The sequence below is a fragment of the Muntiacus reevesi genome, chromosome 19 (genome assembly GCF_963930625.1).
Source record: "Muntiacus reevesi chromosome 19, mMunRee1.1, whole genome shotgun sequence".
NCBI classification, from domain to species: Eukaryota; Metazoa; Chordata; class Mammalia; order Artiodactyla; family Cervidae; genus Muntiacus; species Muntiacus reevesi.
Genome location: NC_089267.1, coordinates 9,246,120 through 9,266,379, shown reverse-complemented (window position 1 = coordinate 9,266,379; position 20,260 = coordinate 9,246,120). Strand labels below are relative to the sequence as shown.

At 41.2% G+C, this 20,260-nt stretch overlaps 1 protein-coding gene across 3 annotated transcripts in view; it reads right to left on the bottom strand.

Moving 5' to 3' along the window:
- SMAP1 (small ArfGAP 1) overlaps positions 1 to 20,260 on the bottom strand; it is a 159,179-nt gene that overhangs the window by 60,463 nt on the left and 78,456 nt on the right. Inside the window, exons 4-6 of one of the 3 annotated variants that reach the window (XM_065911337.1) lie at positions 10,892 to 10,967; positions 7,396 to 7,476; positions 1,305 to 1,385 (exon numbers count right to left, since the gene is read on the bottom strand). In XM_065911337.1, coding sequence (XP_065767409.1) covers positions 1,305 to 1,385; positions 7,396 to 7,476; positions 10,892 to 10,967 — 238 coding nt within the window. The remainder of the gene's footprint in view (positions 1 to 1,304; positions 1,386 to 7,395; positions 7,477 to 10,891; positions 10,968 to 20,260) is intronic. The other 2 variants (XM_065911338.1, XM_065911339.1) reach the window with 2 other exon arrangements.

The following is a 20,260-nucleotide window of genomic DNA, read 5'->3' as shown; positions in this document are numbered from 1 at the left end:
TCCTGTGTTAGGCAAAGAAACTGATCTAACAATATAATTAAAGAATCAAATGAGGTAGGAAATAATAAAATCAAATGTATGACAATGTCCCTGGAATTCTGAGGAAGGGAGAAAGTGCATCTACCTGGAGTGGTTAGAGGGCCTTCATGGACAAGGTGGAGGCCTAGGTAAGTTGTGGGAGAGCAAAGGACAGCCTTGGCTAGGCAGTTCAGTGAGGAGAGATGGGAAGTGTGTTCAGGGGGCAACAGACAAGTCTGCCTGGTACTGGGAGGGGGGCGGGGGTTAAAGGGACACACACTAGGAGGGAGGTGAAGGTGCCGATGGTGGACAGGTGGGGGTGCTACATAAAGGACTGACAAGCCTTGGGAGTCTTAGAAGCATGTCTTAAATGCTGAAGGCACGTTTATAACTTTCTGAAGGTATAGGCTATTCTAATAAACGTGATGGAAAAAGAGCCAGTGAATACTGACTTGGACACTTCAAATGAAAGCAGTTTGTACTGTGTAATTTATGCCTTCACAAAGTCGACTATTCACACTGCAACACTTAAAATCAAGGACATGCTCTCTTTACTAATAATCCTCTTTCCATGCTTCCATTCTTGTGTGAAGAAATGCATTTAGAGCCAAGCCCCCAGGATTATTTAAACAAGTCCTTTACAGAAATCCATAGGCCTGATCACATCTCTCCTGCTCATCACTGCAAAAGAAACTTGCAAAAGAATCCACAGCCTTTCCTTCAAAAAGAATCAACCTGGACTTTAAAGTCCTCTACAATTTGAGCTTAATCTACCATTCTGGCCTCTTTTCCACGACTTTCTATACACAGACATAGATCTTTCTTCACTCTACTACTCACTTTTTTCCAAATAACTCTGTCTATGTTTGGCTTCTATGTGCTCAAGGTGTTCTTCCCACGGGACACACTCCCACCTCACAACCTCAACCCTACCGACACTTCAGTCCACTCAGGTGCTACATTCAGCGTGGCGTGTCTTCTGAAGGCCTCTGCAGGGGTCCCTCTGCACTCTCTCAACTTTCCTGATTGTGAAGTCAGTGCAAGAAAGCTAACACCACCGCTCTTTACATCAGTAATAATATCTGCCCTTGAAGAACTCACAGGAATCTGTACCCACACATATGTACCTGATTATAAGTCGTACAGGGCAAGATAGATACAGGACACACACTACAAATACTGATTGAAAGAATGATTATTGCATATCATGAATATCACCAAATCATCCATATATAACTATACAGATAAGGTTGTAACCTGGGTGGATTAAAAAGAAGAGATTTTACCTTTTCAGTTGTAAGTGGTTTTGTAGGCTTTTCTGGCTCCTTTTCTTTCTTTTTCTCTTCCTTTTTTTTTTCCTTTTCTTTCTAAAACACAGCCGAAAGTTTTGATAAGTTTACTTTTTTTTTTTTTTAAATGTCAGCTCTTCATACATTTTTATTAGTTGGAGTCATCATTTGAATAGAGTACAAATTTCAATGATGACACTATTCAGTGATACTGAGATATGAAAGAAAGCAGAGCAAATTCATACTGTCATCGAGTACATTAATAACACAATAAAGAATAACTTTCCTTAAAAAATCAAGACAGAAATGAGACAATTTAGAACTTCTTTGATATTTCAGAATTTGTTTAAAGCAAATGCAACTTCTATTCAGTAAATTCTCATTGCATCTTTACATAAAGTTAGGTTTCCTAACCGCAACCATGAAACTGAAACTTGAATATGAAAAAAACATAAACTAACTCATAGAACAGAATTCTTTATCAACCAGATGAAGGCAGACTACAAGATGTAAACATGAGAAGAAAAATGCAAAATCACTTTAATTTTTTTTCAATCACCATAGTGTTATATTTTTAAAGGGCAAAGATGATAATTTTCTCATGAAAATAATGTTGAAGACAGTGCTTGGGGACCAGAGCCAGCTGACTGGTTGGCATATTTGATCCAACCCAGTTGAGGCAAACTGTAATGATGTTATAAAGTTCACAATTTGCATTTTCAAGAAGGACGAAATAAGATATAATAATAAAAACTTAAGGTCTATAGACAGGTGGGGAAAGGAAGATGAAGCAGATTAAACAATAGGCATTTGTAAGGCATATGGAGGGAAGAGATGCCAGAAATCTGCAATCTGCAACTGAGTGCTGATCTAGACCTTCGCTCCCTGGCACCAAACATGAAAGGATAAACTGCCGAACCTAGAAAAGGCAGGATGATAAACACATGAAACCTGGTGAAAATGCCTAAATGTTGCATCTGCACCTGTGCCTTTAAAAATGGTGCTTGACACCACCTCTCTCGAGAGAAGAATCTTTTACTATTTGTAAATTGGCAAAGTCAATACCAGCAATTCCCAGGCCAAAACGGCAGAGATATAATTAAAGCTCCTATAGGCCAGGCACTGTGATAAGCACCTTACTGTCTAAGTTAATGTCTATAGCAATGTCGGAAGAAAGTCATGATAGCCATTTTACAAATGCAGAAACAAATTCTCAGGGAAGTGACAAGCAGAGCCGATTGCGGCAGGGCTGAGGGGCTGCAGAGTCTCCGTGCTTGCAGCCGTCCAGTGGGCTCTGCTTCCCACACTGTCCTCCCCAGGGGGACAGCGGGCACCTCCTGAGCCCTTCTCAAGGGCTAGACACTGCGTGACTCACTGAGACCTGCACAAGATCCTTCCGAGTAAGGAATATCACTGCCACTGTGCAAGTGAAAAATAAACAGGATGTGCAAAAGTCCTTCAGATGTCATGAAATGTTTTCCAGACACCAGTCAAGTTTAGGGAGGAAAGCAACATAACTGGACATCCTCACTAATATGCTGGAGGTGGATGGCCCTGCAGCCTCTCAAAGCTCTTAGTTATTTATCAAGGATGTCACTGTCATGAGATGGGGAAGAAGCCCGTCTCTCTAATCACTACGACTGGTGGGTACATCTGAAATCACCAAAAATCAATTAAACCAGTTCAGTTCAGTCGCTCAGTTGTGTCCAACTCTTTACGACCCCATGGACTGCAGCACGACAGGCCTCCCTGTCCATCACCAACTCCCGGAGCTTACTCAAACTCATATCCATCAAGTCAGTGATGTCATCCTCTGTTGTCCCCTTCTCCTCCCACCTTCAATCCTTCCCAGCACTGGGGTCTTTTCCAATGAGTCAGTTCTTCCCGTCAGGTGGCCAAAGTACTAGAGTTTCAGCTTCAGCATCATTCCTTCCAATGAATACTCAGGACTGGTTTCCTTTAGGGTTTTTGCCTTTTCATACTATTCATGGGGTTCTCGAGGCAAGAATACCAGAAGTTTTGCCCTTCCCTTCTCCAGTGGACCACGTTTTGTCAGAACATGGTGTGGCTCATGTGGCTGTGATCCATGTGATCAGTTTGATTGGTTTTCTGTGATGGTGGTTTTCATCTGGTCTGACCTCTGACACATAAGGATAAAAGGCTTATGGAAGCTTCCTGATGGGAGAGACTAACTGTGGGGGAAACTGGGTCTTGTTCTGATGAGCGGGGCCACGCTCAGTAAATCTTTCCCTAGCCTTTCCCTTCTCCAGGGGATCTTCCCAACCCAGGGATTGAACCAAGGTCTCCTGCATTGCAAGTGGATTCTTTACCAGCTGAGCCACAAGGGAAACCCAAATTAAACCAGCTAGCTGTGTTTAACTGAGGGAAAGCACGATTTGATGTCTTGAACACTGGAATTTCAGTTGTCAAAACATGGCTGTAAGCAACAATTTTATGACATGGGCCTTGAAGTCACATTAAAAATATGGGTTCTAGCCAAAATGGCCATCATCAAAATATCCACAAACAACAAAAGCTGGAGATGGTGTGGAGAGAAGGGAATCCTATACTACTGATGGGGATGGAAACAGGTACAGTTGCTATGGAGAACAGTATGGAGATTCCTTAAAAAACTAAAAACAGAGAGACCATATGACTCTGCAATCCTGCTTCTCAGCATATATCCAGAGAAAAACATGATCCAAAAAGATACATGTGCCCAATGTTCACTGCAGCACTGTTTAAAACAGCCAAGACATGGAAGTAACCTGCATGCCCACCAACAGAGGATGAATAAAGGAGACGTGGTACATACAGACGATGGAGTATTACTCAGCCACCAAAAAGAGTGAAACAGCCATTTGCAGCAACACGGATGGACCGAGAAAGTGTCACACTGAGTGAAGTAAGTTAGAGACGGAAAAATATCATGTGACATCCTTTCTATGTGGAATCTAAAAAGAAATGACACAAATGAACCTACAAAACAGAAATAGACTCCCAGACTCGAGAACGAATTCACAGTTGTTGGCAGAGGGAGGGTGGGGGGAGGGATATTAGAAGTCTGGGATGGACATGTGCTCACTGCAATGTTTAAAACGGACAACCAACAAGGGCCTACGGTACAGCACAGGGGACTCCGCTCAGCTATGCTGCAGCCTGGATGGGAGGGGGGCCGAGGGGAGAAAGGACACACACAGTACATGTACGGCTGAGTCCCTTCTCTGCTCACCTAAAACTACCACAACACTCTTTGTTAACAGGCTATGCCTCGATACAAAGTAAGTATAAATACAAAAAAAATTATTTTTAATAATAAAGAAAGGAGACAAAAATAAGGAACTTAAAGCCAGGCAACTCATCAGGTGACTGACCTATTTAAGATACAAGTTTCCAAAGGGAATGGTGAAATATATATATATTTTTAGGTTGGAAGAAATAAGTCTTTAGTATCAATGCTTCTGATGAGTTGTTAAGGCAGTTGCTATTTCTCCTTTGGCTCTTAGTAGGATGAACAGAAATCTCAAAAATTTCTGTAAATTCTTTCTGGGAGACAAATCTCTCTCTCTCTCCTGGGAATGCCTCAAAAACCAGAGCTGCTAGAAAAGGTAGATAAATGTGCTCTGAAGAGATTAGTTTTAACCACTCTATGAAACAAGCAATATTCAAAATCTTATAAATAAGCTAAGATGCACCAGTGGTAGACCTTTCTAGGACCCTAACGTTTAGTGAGCATTATTAAACTTTCATTTTCTATGTTTTCTCAAAAAAAAAAGGGGGGGGAGCTCTAACTGCAGATCATATAGTTTGACCTACAGATAACACCCATCTTTAGAATCAAAAGCTGCTGAAAGACCAGAGTACTGTGAGAATCTAAGTTGTTTTAAACTATTTTCTCAGCAAGAATGAAACACAGCAGTGTTTGATATTTCAAAACAGTAGTTCCTGAAATTTGGTTATTACATAGCCAAATGATATAGTGAAATAGGAGATCTTCTGCAAAAGAGAACAGGAAAAAGTGTTCAAGTCCTATAAGGCAAAGAAAAGTAGATCTTGGGTTCAATAAAGATATGGTCTCTAAAGCTTTTTATTATGCACTTCTGTCTTAAAATGTTGTGTGCATACATATTCAATATATGTATGTATTTATTAGTAAAGCACATATAGTACTCTATTATACACATTATAAAACATAAGGAAAACTAGAAATTTTAAGAGGGTAAGAAAAAAAAAGCATGAACAAACTTTCTGACAGACTGCCCTGAAGGGCCCCCTGGTGTCTAAATGCTGTCAGGCAGGATGACGTCGCTTGGCCAGGAGACCCCGCTTTCCAGGACCTGGCGGCCAGCGCCGCACAGCAGACCCGTGACCTGAGGGTTTCCACCCTCTGAACAGGCACCACGGCCACCCTTCCGTGCCCTCGAGGCCCCCTCCGCCTCCTGCAGGGCTCCGTCTCTGCTCCTGACCACCCGAGTCTCTCCGGCTCCAACCATGCCCTCCATGCCCCAAACCAGCCCTCACTGTCTCCTGGGGACCCCCTGGCTGTGCTGTGAGGTTCAAGTGTGCCCAGCTTTCCGCTCTCATGTCTTCACTCCGCACACGGTCCGCGGGCGGCCTCCGCACTCCTCCGACCGGGCTCTCTCCTCGGCCTCCAGACCTGTGTCCCCAAGCTCCCGCCAGACCCCTCACAGCTGTTAGGTTACCTGACACTCAACATACCCAACTCTGAAGTCCGTCGCCTCCCTACTCTCACCTCAAAGCTGCTCCTCCTCCTCAGCCTGGATCCCTTCTCCCTGGACAGCGCATCATCTGCTGAGATGCTCAGGCCTGCAGCCAGGAGTCACTCATCATACCCCTCATAGACCTGACCTGCTCCGGGTCTTTGACGACCACTCTCCCTTCCACTCCCTCTGCCTCCAGTCCAGCACAGTGTGCTCCCATCATTCTATCCCTGAGCCAGAGCAACAGGTCCTCGGGCCTCTTCTACATCCAGCAGCACAAAGTTCCCTCTCTGGAGATGGTGGAGCAGACAGTTCAGAGGTGAGAATTGGTTCTGGACGCTCCTTCTGCCCGTGGAAGGCACTGAGGAGCCAGGGCCCTCAGGTCAGAGCCCAGACGCACCAACGGGCTCCCAGGATGCTTCTCCCCCACCCACAGGTGCCCCAGCCTGCCTTCTCCCGCAGACGCTGCTCGGCCTGCTCTGCCCACAGGCTTTCTTCACAGGACGCTGTCTCTGCTCCGACTGACCCCAGTCCTCACAGTGAATGTCCAGGAAGAGTGTAGACGCATCAGAGGGCGGGCCCTGGGCCAGAGCGGCGCCGTGAGGGCTCAGCAATCACGGCCCCCGTTTGGCTGTGTCAGACACCGCTATGAAGGTCCCCATCTTCCTCTGTTAGATGAAGGTGTCTCCACAGCAGAGGTCATTTAGCAATGAGGAGACACAGAAAAAGTGTGAGGCAAAGGATGTCTCAAATTCACTATGGTCATTGTAACAACAACAAAAAGATAAAAAGAGTCAAAAAAATAAAAACCTTCAACTATTTATAGGGATGACTTTTAAAGTCCACAATGGTGTAACACCACGTTCCCTAACCACTCCTACCCACACACATCCCACAACCATCACTCTACAGCAATGACGACTCTATGCATACACCGCATCTATATGATGGTTACTATGGCTTAAAAGGCAAAATGACATTAACGTTCTTCAAAAGTTTACAATAACAAGAATCAAAGAAAGAAAAATTTTAACCAAAAACTCTTCCTAGTAAATCAAAGAATTCAAGAGCAATTATAGAAAAGCTCCTTCAAGCCTAAGGTGGTAATGGAAACAACAGCAAAAAACTAATTGCTTATTAAATGCTGAGATATATCTATGGTACCGATAAATTAGTCATTCTAAAATTAAATAAAGATTAAAGCTCTTTAATCCTACCTGTAGCATAGGAAAGTGGTCTTAAAATTATTGTATTTAATGTATTTAATACTGGAGACCATTTAAAGCATAAACAACTATTACAGCATCCCAAATGATGGCACGTTCACACCGAGCGGATGGACACAGCTGGCTAGAACACCACCATACCTCCAATTTGTTTTTCTCAACAGCAGCTTGTAGAGAAGGAGAGGATACCAAAGGCTGAAGAGGAGCATCAGAGGAGGCAATCTGTGGAATGCAGGTGGGAAGTCAGGAGGAAAAAACAGAAAGAAAGGAATCAGAATTATAGGCACAGGAAAGAAACAAACACTCATGCATTTCTGAGCTACAGAAGCACTTAGAAATATGTTAAAGCAAAGTAATACACCAAGAAGAGTGCTGCTTTTAAAGTACTTCTGTAGGTAAAAGTATTTATTACAAAAAAGTGTATGATTTAAAATGCATTTCACTCTAACATAAAATTTAAAATGCACTCAGACAAGATCATCCCCTAAGTATCTGAGAAACAATTTAGTGTGTCTGGCGGTTCTCTTTCCGTCAGTGCTACTGCCCAAGTGCTCACGCTCTGACACGCTGTTCCAAGTGGCTGGACAGCACGAATGAGATCTTATTCCCACTGACCATAATTGTTTTAAGAATGGAAAATAACACAGAGCTGAAACAGTAAAAGCTAACGAAAGTTTTATTCAACTGTTTAAGAAAACAGAAAGAAGGCTGAGAGCAGAAAGAGTGAATTAACGTGGTGTAACAGCTAAGCAGCAGGCTTACTGTAAAGCCATGTGTACACTGGCTTCTTGGAGCTCCATGCCCACAAACACCACCCCCAGGGCTGCGCTGGCTCAACTGCCCCAAACCACTGTGAGACAGTTACAAATGCAAAGGCAGTTACATATGCAAAGGCAATTTACACAAAGATAATTTCACCTAGAAGCTTTTTCACTCATCTTACCCAATTCCTACAAGCATAGTTATCACTTTAATGGAAGCATTATCTTCCTGCTCTCTTTACTGCCAAAATATAACTGAAATACGTTTACAAAATGTGTAGTAGATCTTTGCAGCTGTTAAACTGACATCTCTGTATTGCTCTATCACATCAATAGTGCCTATGAGGAGTCTTTAAAAATAAAAGGTGCTATTACAGAAAGGTCATTACGCAATGTCAAAGTAACAATGTGAGATGGTAAGTTCTCATTCAACCTGCCTGTTACTGAGTTAGTTATGGCTGCAATTCTGAATCACAACCCAAGCCCATAATCTTTAGCGGGTCTTCACTGGCACAGTTAGCTCTGTTAAAAATATACAAACTAGCCATTCAATGACAACTAACTGAAATTACACATAGAAGAAAATATTTAATAAGACAAACTGTGCCTTAAAGACCAGCTGCAAAACTAATTTACCCCACTGGACATTTCCCTGCTAGAGATATGGAGAAAACAAGAGATTAGAAAAAGCACATAAAATCACTTAAGATGGTAACCTGTATCATAAAGACCTTTTTGCCCAAATTTATGTAAAAGCTGAACATAAAAATATAACAAAGAAATTAAGGCACTTAATATGTTGAGTGTTATTAATTCAAGATAATTCACTGTAGAAGTATTTTTTCTCCTCTTGAGAGGATGATAACTGATTTGGCCACTTTTAAAATTAAGATGTTCATTGTTCATGGAATCTTGATTCAAACTGGAATCAAGATTGCTGGGAGAAATCAATAACCTCGGATACAGAGATGACACGACCCTTATGACAGAAAGCAAAGAGGAACTAAAGAATCTCTCAATGAACGTGAAAGAGGAGAGTGAAAAAGCTGGCTTAAAACTCAACATTCAGAAAACTAAGATCATGGCATCCAGTCCCATCACTTCATAGTAAATAGATGGGGAAACAGTGGAAAGAGCAACAGACTTTATTTTCTTGGGCTCTAAAATCACTGCAGATGGAGACTGCAGCCATGAAATTAAAAGACACTTGCTCCTTGGAAGAAAAATTATGACCAACCTAGACAGCATGTTAAAAAAGAGAGACATTACTTTGCCAACAAAGGTCCATCTCGTCAAAGCTATGGTTTTTCCAGTAGTCATATACGGATGTGCGAGTTGGACCATAAAGCAAGCTGAGTGCCGAAGAATTGATGCTTTTAAACTGTGTGTTAGAGAAGACTCTTCAGAGTCCCTTGGACTGCAAGGAAGTCAAACCAGTCAATCCTAAAGGAAATCAACCCTGAATATCCATTGGAAGGTGCTGAAGCTTTGATTGCATTCATTGATGCTGAAGCTGAAGCTCCAATACTTTGGCCACCTGACGTGAAGAACTGACTCATTGGAAAAGACCCTGATGCTGGGAAAGATTGAAGATGGGAGGAGAAGGAGATGACAGAGGATGAGATGGTTGAATGGCATCACCAACTCAATGGATATGTGTTTGGGTGGACTCTAGGAGTTGGTGATGGACAGGGAGGCTTGGCGTGCTGCGGTTCATGGGGTTGCAAAGAGTTGGACACGACTGAGCAACTGAACTGAACTGAGGAATCAAAGACTCCCTCTCCCCCCAAAAAATGACTGCAACAATAGAGACAACAAGCCTTAAATGGTATTTAACTGGGATAAGAAAATTTATCAGAAAAAGAAACTTAAAAAGAAACAGTAATAAAACATATTTGATCACTACAATAAGGTCTCAACTATTAGGGAACAAATGCTTGATAATAACCAATTAAAAGGCTATGTTTTCACTCATAGTGTGCAGGGAAAAGGTCAACAAAAGGTTGTCTGATAGGGGACACCTCACGTTAAAGAGGCATCTGCTTCTCAGGCACACAGGCTTCAAAGCACTTTCCCATAAGACCACCTGGTGCTGAGATTCATGCATGCTAAGTTACTTCAGTACTGTCCACTCTTTGTAAAGCTACGGACTGTAGCCCACCAGGCTATTCTGTCCACAGGAATCCTCCAGGCAAGAATACTAGAGTGCGTGGCCATGCCCTCCTCCAAGGGGTCTTCCCCACCCAGAGATCAAACCTACATCTCTTATGCCTCCTGCACTGGCAGGCAGGTTCCTTACCACCAGCACCACCTGGGAAGGTGCTGTGATAAACCCAGATAAATAGGAGAAGTATCATGATTTCATCAGAATAATTAATGCATGACTCCCTTGTTGATTGTTTGCAAATATAGTGCAAACAACTGTGTTTTCTATTTTGGACCAAAGTAAGATAAAGCTGTTCTGGAAAAAAGAAAAAAATGCTGCGTTTTAATAAACACATCTGGTCAGATTCACCAAGGCCCTTAGAAGAAGACAAATTTGCCTTTTCCAATTCGTTTCCACAGTCCAATAAAATAATTTTCTCTCCTCAATTTTTCAATTAGTGTCTGCATTAAATTAATGCAGATTTCATAAAATTAACTTAAATGCCATTTAAGCAGTTATTAGACGCTTACTTAAGAAGATGCTCCTTTCTGAACCAAGAGTTCTGCTTTATGAAAACTGACTGTGTGACAAAAACTCCCAATGTTCAAATTTTTAACGTATGTAGCCAGGACATTTTTTACAATAAATAAACTGAGCCATATCACATGTTAAAATTTCAAAATATACTCAACAAACATCAACTGGTGATAGAGATTAAGATTTTACTTACATTTGTAATAGCTATAGCATTTTTATCGTAGTATTTCTTCTTTTCATATTTATCTCTGATGAAAAATTCCACTGCTCTGAAAACAAATAACTTAAGGAAAAGCATGAGTTCAGTGACATGTACACTCCCCTTTATTCACTCCACTAAGCCCAGACTTTATACTTACTCCTACCCCCCAGTCTGTACTTTCCTCACACACTATTTCCGTAACTAAATTCTGTAACCTACTTTTCCTTCTGCCAAAGAATCTATCTTGTTCTGGAAATTTCTCCCATTCAACAAAACCACTCAGCCGAATTCGGAACAGAAAAGTAACCACATTACTCAATTCCACCACAATCCTCAGCCTCTTACCCCTCCTCCCCACTCAACACTAAATTAAGGCTCATTTTGGATTTTCAGTTGAAATAAGGAAACTAACACTCCTGTGGTAACCACAGCATACCAGATGCCGGGCTGGTGTGCTAGCCACAGTTTTCCTTTAATCTCTCCTCCATGTGGTCATGTGCATATTATAATCTCCATATCACAGAGGAGGAATCAGCAACTCAGAAAGAGCAGACAACTGTGATTTCAATACTTATGTCCTTTCCCGCCACACATGGCTGCCTCTGACTGCATCAGTGAGGATCCACTGTATCTTAGAAGAATGGCGACCAATCTTTTCCTAGAAAGTTTTCTAGAAATGGAAAAGTCAAAAAGCTAAAACCAATGTCAGTACTATTTAATTTTCTGAAGTTGAGTGGACCAGCCTTATCTGTTGATGGGTGAATCACTTCTAGTGGGATTCAGGAGCTTTGGGTCAGCTGATACAGATGACTTCTCTTACCAGTCAACCAACCACTGTTTTACGGGACTTCTTTCATCAAGGATTCTGAACTTTTTTATTTTTTAGTACCATGAACCTCTTTGATAGTCAAATAAAGCCTGTGGGCTCCTTTCTGAGACAGTGCTTTTAAATGCATAAAATAAAATACACAGAACTACAAAGGAAATGAATCACACTGAAATACAGTCTCTCTATGGATCCCCAGGTTAAGACATGCTTCTGCTCAAAGAAAAGCAACCTGAAGCAGTAAGACAGTACACTCTCAGTCAATTCCTCCTTATTGGAAGTTAACAGAAGCTCTTTAAACTGACAGTTGAGGCCACAGGTAGTAGCAAGAGTTGACAGACAGTATACAGTGGGCACTGAGAGAGAGAGCTCTCAAAGGGGCCAGGGAAGGCAAGTGAGACAGGAAATCTAAATGCTCAACTTATTAAGCAAGCTAAATAACTGAAAGCCATTTGTAAAGACAGCTCTCTATAAACTGTGTATATGAAAGGCACTTCACACTACCTCTTTTTCTCCTCTTAACCTATAAAGAGGTTTTTTACATTTACAACTAAAGCCAGGCACAGAAAGTTTAAGGAGTTCTCTGGTATTCTACAGTATAAGGGAAGGAGTATTATTATGACTGGAAACCAGGAATGTCTAGCATCCACCCTCTCAGATGCCACTGGTCACCACAAGTTCATTTGTGAATTAGTCATTTAATTTCTGCTAATGATAATAAATGCCTTTTTATCTAGAGAAGGCCAAATGTGGTGGGCACTTTTATTTTCAAGGTAGCCTTGGATATCCTTTCAAGTCAAAGGCCCCAGAGCTGTCAGAAGGCTGATTAGTTAGATATGTGAACATTTTTGGCAGTCAGTACCAAAAAATCACCATAACACCCCAAGATTTTCATAAAACGTAATAACGTTGCTTTACTCCAACTATTTCATATGTAAATAACCTAAATGCTAAGTTCGCACATGATTTTAAACCCATGTTCAATATTACATTTTTCTGTTTTTCTAAGAGGATAAAATGAAAACAATCAAAAAAGCCAGCCCTTTGGATGAATGTGGATATGTGAGCAATTTTTACTGTCGAGACAACAATTTACTGCCACAACAGGAGAGAGAAGAATTTATTTAGATTGATGTCATTTTCACAGTGGATAAAACGAAACAAGTTTGTGCCAAGTGCATGCTAACTCGCTTCAGTTGTTTCCAACTCTTTGCCACCCCATGGACCATAGCCCACTAGGCTGCAAAATAGACAAGTTAATGTTCTTACTGCTAAGTCACTCAGTCATGTCCAACTTTTTGCAACCCCATGGACTGTAGCCTGCCAGGCTCTTTTGTTAATGGGGCTCTCCAGGCAAGAGTAGTGGAGTGGGTTGTCATGCCCGCCTCCTGGGGATCTTCCCAACCCAGAGATGGAACCCCTGTCATCTCTTAGGTCTCCTGCACTGACAAGCAAGTTCTCTACCACTCCAACCACCTGGGAAGCCAGGTGAAAGATGTTTACTGTTTTTAAAAATTCTATATTATTTTTAGAAGAGCAATTATCTTTACTTTAGATATAAATATTATATAGTATGTATACAGGTTTTCTTAACTAAAATCTAAACTCTTAAAGTATAATTTTTATGTTTAAACACCTGGGAGAAGAGTAACACTGATGTTTTTCCTCCCTAATGACAGAAACAGCAGTCTATTTTGGATATTATTTAAAATATACTACATATTAAAGCTTGAAAAGATTATAATATTCTCATCTATGAAATGCTTATGACAAAGGAAAGATCACTGTATATAACCAAAGAAAACCCTAATATTAGAGAGAAAATTAAGAACAGTATCAAAAATAACCACCATTGTGAAACTAAAATTAATTGAAAACTATAATAGTTTTAGAAATACTGAATTTGAAAAGAGCAAACTTTTAAGTATATAATTTTTTAGAGTAAAAAACAATACTAATATCTGATGAAATATGTGAATTTTCAGAAATAACAGATATACATGAAATTTTAATTTATACTTAATATATTTTAGGTAAGTAATTCAAATACAGTTGAGTTTCATTTCTGTTTATGATTTAAAAAACCTCTCTGAAATTTTCTAAGCAATAAGAGAATTAACAAATTTGGAAAACAAAACAAATTTGGAAAACTCAGCAGTGGCCACAGGACTGGAAAAGGTCAGTTTTCATTCCAATCCCAAAGAATGCACAAACTACCGCACAATTGCACTCATCTCACACGCTAGTAAAGTAATGCTCAAAATTCTCCAAGCCAGGCTTCAGCAATACGTGAACCGTGAACTTCCAGATGTTCAAGCTGGTTTCAGAAAAGGCAGAGGAACCAGAGATTAAATTGCCAACACCTGCTGGATCATCGAAAAAGCAAGAGAGTTCCAGAAAAACATCTATTTCTGCTTTATTGACTATGCCAAAGCCTTTGACTGCGTGGATCACAATAAATTGTGGAAAATTCTGAAAGAGATAGGAATACCAGACCACCTGACCTGCCTCTTGAGAAACCTGTATGCAGGTCAGGAAGCAACAGTTAGAACTGGACATGGAACAACAGACTGGTTCCAAATTGGGAAAGGAGTACATAAAGGCTGTATACTGTCACCCTGATTATTTAACTTATATGCAGAGTACATCATGAGAAATGCTGGGCTGGAAGAAGCACAAGCTGGAATCAAGATTGCCGGGAGAAATATCAATAACCTCAGATATGCAGATGACACCACCCTTATGGCCAAAAGCGAAGAAGAACTAAAGAGCCTCTTGATGAAAGTAAAAGAGAAGAGTGAAAAAGTTGGCTTAAAGTTCAACATTCAGAAAACTAAGATCATGACATCCAGTCCCATCACTTCATGGGAAATAGAGATGGGGAAACAGTGGAAACAGTAGCTGACTTTATTGTTCTGGGCTCCAAAATCACTGCAGACAGTGGCTGCAGCCATGAAATAAAAAGACGCTTACTCCTTGGAAGGAAAGTTATGACCAACCTAGATAGCATATTAAGAAGCAGAGACATTACTTTGCCAACAAAGGTCTGTCTAGTCAAGGCTATGGTTTTTCCAGCAGTCATGTATGGATGTGAGAGCTGGGACTATAAAGGAAGCTGAGCACTGAAGAATTGATGCTTTTGAACTGTGGTGTTGGAGAAGACTCTTGACAGTCCCTTGGACTGCAAGGAGATCCAACCAGTCCATCCTAAAGGAGATCAGTCCTGGGTGTTCTTTGGAAGGGACTGATGTTGAAGCTGAAATGCCAATACTTTGGCCACCTGATGTGAAGGGCTGACTATTGTGAAAAGACCCTGATGCTGGGAAAGATTGAGGGCAGGAGGAGAAGGGGACGACAGAGGATGAGATGTTGGATGGCATCACCAACTCGACGGACATGGGTTTGGGTGGACTCTGGGAGTTGGTGATGGACAGGGAGGCTTGACGTGCTACAGTTCATGGGGTTGCAAAGAGTCGGACACGACTGAGCGACTGAACTGAATTGAAGCAAATTAAAAAAAACTACATCAGATGACAGTTATCTGTTTTTCAAGGACATAAAAAAATAAAAATTAAATCATTAAGGCAGGACAAAGCACTAGGATAGTCCTCACAATTAAACATAAAACATTACCTTATAAAAAGCAAACAAAGCACACCACCAAGTGAGCTTTCAAAACTCCACGGGAGTCACCTGAGTGAGCACTGTGGTTTAGGGAACACGCCACATCCTCGGGTGCTCTCTGGTCCTACATGCCTCTTAGACCAAGAATGTATCATGCAGCTCTCGAGTATTTTTGTACAAGGTCTCAAAAGCAACCCAACCCTGACTGTTCACTCACCTAAAGAAGTAGTAATTTATTCCAGGGGTCAGCAAACTTTTTCTTAAAGGGCCAAACAGCAAATACTTTAGGTTTCATGGGACAGTTGTTCTATGCTGCAATCACTCATGTCTGCATTTTCAGCTCCAATGCAGCCGCAGATAACTGATAAATGAGTAGGCAAGGCTATGTTCTAATAAAACTCTATTTACAGAGTCAGGAATCCTCTCCTGGGCCTGCAGTCACTGATTCTTGAATTCTTTTCCAGTGCTAGTGGGCCAAGGACACCTCAACTGGATTTATACAAGGTCTCCGTGTCTAAAAACTGGCACTGCAGCAGATGTGAGGAATTTTCAAGAGAAATCTTGAGAATAATCCTGCATTATATGCTGACTATAGTACTAATTCTCAAAGAGGATGGTCTCCAACATACTTCCTCATTTCTGGTACCAGTAGTACTTGCTATTTAACTGGCAGTTACTGTGACCTTGAAGCTTGATCTCTTCATACCTAGCTAAGTGAAAACCGCAAGAATTCTCCATCTCACAAAGTTGTTGACAGTACTGGGGATAATATATATAAAGCACCCAGCACAGTATCTAACAAACAGTAAGCATTCAATAAGTGAAGTTAGCTTGTATTTTTGTGTAACTTGTCTCAGCTTCCTCACCTTTAAAACAGAGATGATACCAAGACTCACTTCACAAGATCACAGTAAGAATTAAACATGCTCATGTGTGGAAAGACCTCAGAACAGGGGGTGGCACAGAGCGACTGCTGTCCAACGCTCAGCTCTTATTATGAATCACTGTGCTCTGACACGTCTTCAAACACAAGGCCCACGGCAGAGAAGGAAACAGACAACTGTTGCGTCATCAATGCTAGGACGGCTTGCCTATCATCAGCCTTAAAGAGAAGAGCAAATGAGAAGTATCAACTAAAGAACCAGTAAATTTGGAGACTGGAGAGTACTGATCTTCATCTTCCAGCCTCCAGGTGCCATCTGAGACAAGAGGACAACACCCCTTTCCCCCGCGAAAAGAAACAGAACAGTGGTGCCTTCAGTAGACCAAGGTAAGGAATATCACTACTGACAACGTAAGTGCAGGGGGCTGATCTGGGATCTAGTAAACAATCAACAAAACACCCCAGAATATCCTCCTTGCCATGGTCACAAACCATTCAGCACAGCACACTTATGGTCAAAATCCTCAACACTAACAGACTGCATCAGGCAAGTCCAGAAAAATGTTCCCATCACTAGGTGTTTTATCTTTTCACATGTATTTGTTTGTATCTTAAGATTTCTTCCTTTCTTTAAAGATGCGACTTAAAAGACAATTAAATTAATACCTATTCCCAAGAACAAAATCTTCCAATTTCATACACACACCACTGACAGCAGCAAAATTTTCAAAAGCTCCAAGGAGACGCACTGCTGATTAGCTCTGGTGCACACTGGATCTCATGGAACCGAGGTAATTAAAGTTTTTAGATAAGACAAAATATCCTAATAACGAAAAGCTTAATGTAAAGCTTTATCGCTTGTCATGCACCTGCAAACACCACCTAGAATTAACCACATGCCACATGAGAAATTACACTTTCACGGCAGCTTCCGCCTAGCTTCTGTAAATGGTAAAGCTTAAAGTGACAAGTCCTGTTATGAATGCAGGGAGGCCCCCTATTATGCCAGTGTACTCAGTTTGGTTCTACTTGCCTCTAGGGATGAGACAATCATATTTTTCTTAATTCTAAACTTTTTCAATTAATTTCAATTAATTGGAGGCTAATTATAATATTGTGGTGGTTTCTGCCATACACTGACATGAATCAGCCACAGGTGTACATGTGTCTCCCATCCTGAATCCCCCTCCCACCTCCCTCCCCATTCCTCCCCTCTGTGTTGCCCCAGTGCACCAGTTTCATGCATCGAACTTGGACTGGTGATCTGTTTCACATATGGTAATATACATGCTTCAGGGCTATTCTCTCAAATCATCCCACCCTCGCCTTCTCCCATGGAGTCCAAAAGTCCCTACTTTGTATCTGTGTCTCTTTTGCTGTCTCGCATATAGGGTCATCGTTACCATCTTTCTAAATTCCATATATATGCATTAATATACTGTATTGCTATCTTTCTTCTTGACTCACTTCACTTTGTATAATAGACTCCAGTTTCATCCACCTCACTACAACTGACTCAAATGCATTCTTTTTAAAGCTGAGTAATATTCCATTGTGTATATGTACCATAACTTTCTTATGCATTCATCTGCCAATGGACATCTAGGTTGCTTCCGTGTCCTGGCTATTACAAACAGTGCTGCGATGAACATTGGGGTACACGTGTCTCTTTCAGATCTGGTTTCCTCGGTATGTATGCCCAGGAGTGGGATTGCTGGGTCATATGGCAGTTCTATTTCCAGTTTTTTAAGGAATCTCCACACTGTTCTCCATAGTGGCTGTACTAGTTTGCATTCCCACCAACAGTGTAAGAGGGTTCCCTTTTCTCCACACCCTCTCCAGCATTTATTGCTTGTAGACTTTTGGATAGCAGCCATCCTGACTGGCGTGTAATGGTACCTCATTGAGGTTTTGATTTGCATTTCTCTGATAATGAGTGATGATGTGCACCTTTTCATGTGTTTGTTAGCCATCTGTATGTCTTCTTTGGAGAAATGTCTATTTAGTTCTTTGGCCCATTTTTTGATTGGGTCGTTTATTTTTCTGGAATTGAGCTGCAGGAGCTGCTTGCATATTTTTGAGATTAATTCCTTGAGACAACTATATTTAAATCAGTAAAAGTGCAAAGATGTTAGGCTTTTCAAACAGCATTGAGCTTTAGAATGATCCATGAAATACAGAAAAGGGCACTTGTTTTCTCTAACTAGTTTCCATATTACAAGCTCCAAATCACAGTGTTTCATACTTAAAAGGGATAAAAGCATTATGTAGCTGTAATAAGTATAGAAAAAAAAATTTTTTTTAAGACTACAGTATTACATTAGATACAAAAGCTGGTCTCATGATCCAAGAGATGTGATCTTAAGGTGTGATCATTAGGAGTCATCTATCTCAAGTTTGTCTAGACAAAATCCTTCTTTATGCTTCTGACAACCTTAAGATTATCTTTTTGTAAACAGCAAGATTTTGCCAACAACAAAGGTCCGTCTAGTCAAGACTATGGTTCTTCTAGTAGTCATGTATAGATGTGAGAGTTGGACCATAAAGAAAGCTGAGTGCTGAAGAACTGATGCTTTGGACCTGTGGTGCTGCAGAAGACTCTTGAGAGTCCCTTGGACTGAAAGGAGATCCAACCAGTCCATCCTAAAGGAAATCAACCCTGAATATTCATTGGAAGGACTGATGCTGGAGCTGAAACTCCAATACTTTGGCCACCTGATACAAAGAAATGACTCATTTGAAAAGACCCTGATGCTGGGAAAGATTGAAGGTGGGGGAAGAAGGGTATGACAGAGGATGAGGTGGTTTGATGGCATCACCGACTCAATGGATATGAGTTTGAGTAGACTCTGGGAGTTGGTGTGCACAGAGAGGCCTGGCGTGTTGCCTTCCATGGGGTCACAAAGAGTCGGATACAACTGAGCGACTGAACTGAACCAGCAAGAGGTAAGCACCTCATATGAATATGACCATAATCTCCAAATGTTTTACAAGTAACATTTAGCTTGAAAAATCAAATACACATGCTTGAACTAACAGTAGCAATGAAACACATAATCCAAGAGCCTAACCTAAATCATTGGAGGTACTCAAAAGTTGCAACCTTCACCTAGACTTTATGATCTTAGTTGCAAAGAATCCCAAACTATAAGCCTATTTTTAAAAGCCGGCTCAAATGTGACAACACTGGTTTTACTCAGACCAGCATCATTAAGTAATATTCAAGTGTCCTTACATAGGAGGGAAAGTCTAGAGGCTTTGGAAAGTTTCTTAAACAGCCTCTTTGAGCATCCCACCAGCTCACCTACCAAGAATAAACATATTATGTTCTGAGTTGCTTTCAAAATTTAAAAAGATAACGTATATTCAGGGCTTGGCTCACAGCAAACCTTCACTGAGCAGGAACACTACTGCAAGCTGTTGTTTCCAACACTGTACCTTCACTGTGTCGAAGGTCAAGGACTTACTAATGTCAGATACTGATCAATCCATGATAAAAATCTCTCCTCAAACGTTTAGATAAGGATCAAATATCTAAGGACAAATCAACAAAAAATTCCAGAAAAAAAATTCACCATCTCACTGTGGTGGTAGTTTAGTCACTAAGTCGTGTCCGACTCTTGAGACCCCGGGGACTAGAGCCTGCCAGGCTCCTGTCTATGGGATTCCCCAGGCAAGAAAACTGGAGAGGGTTGCCATTTCCTTCTCCAGGGATCTTCTCGAACCAGGGATCAAACGCAGGTGTGCTGCATTGCAGGCGGTCTCCATGCACAGCAAGTAGATTCTTTACTGACTGAGCCACCAGGGAAACACCATCCTGTTAATTCTTTACTTCTATTAGGTTCACCATAAAATGGATGGTAATTACTTAAGAAATAGTATTCTGACCAACATGTACCACAGGGTACCCAGAAGGGGGCAGTGTAAGAGGGCAGAGTCCTGTCCGTGCCTGAACACCTTCAGGCCTTTGTCACAAAAACAACACAAAAGCATGGTGATCAATGAGATACCTTGACGCTACATTCAT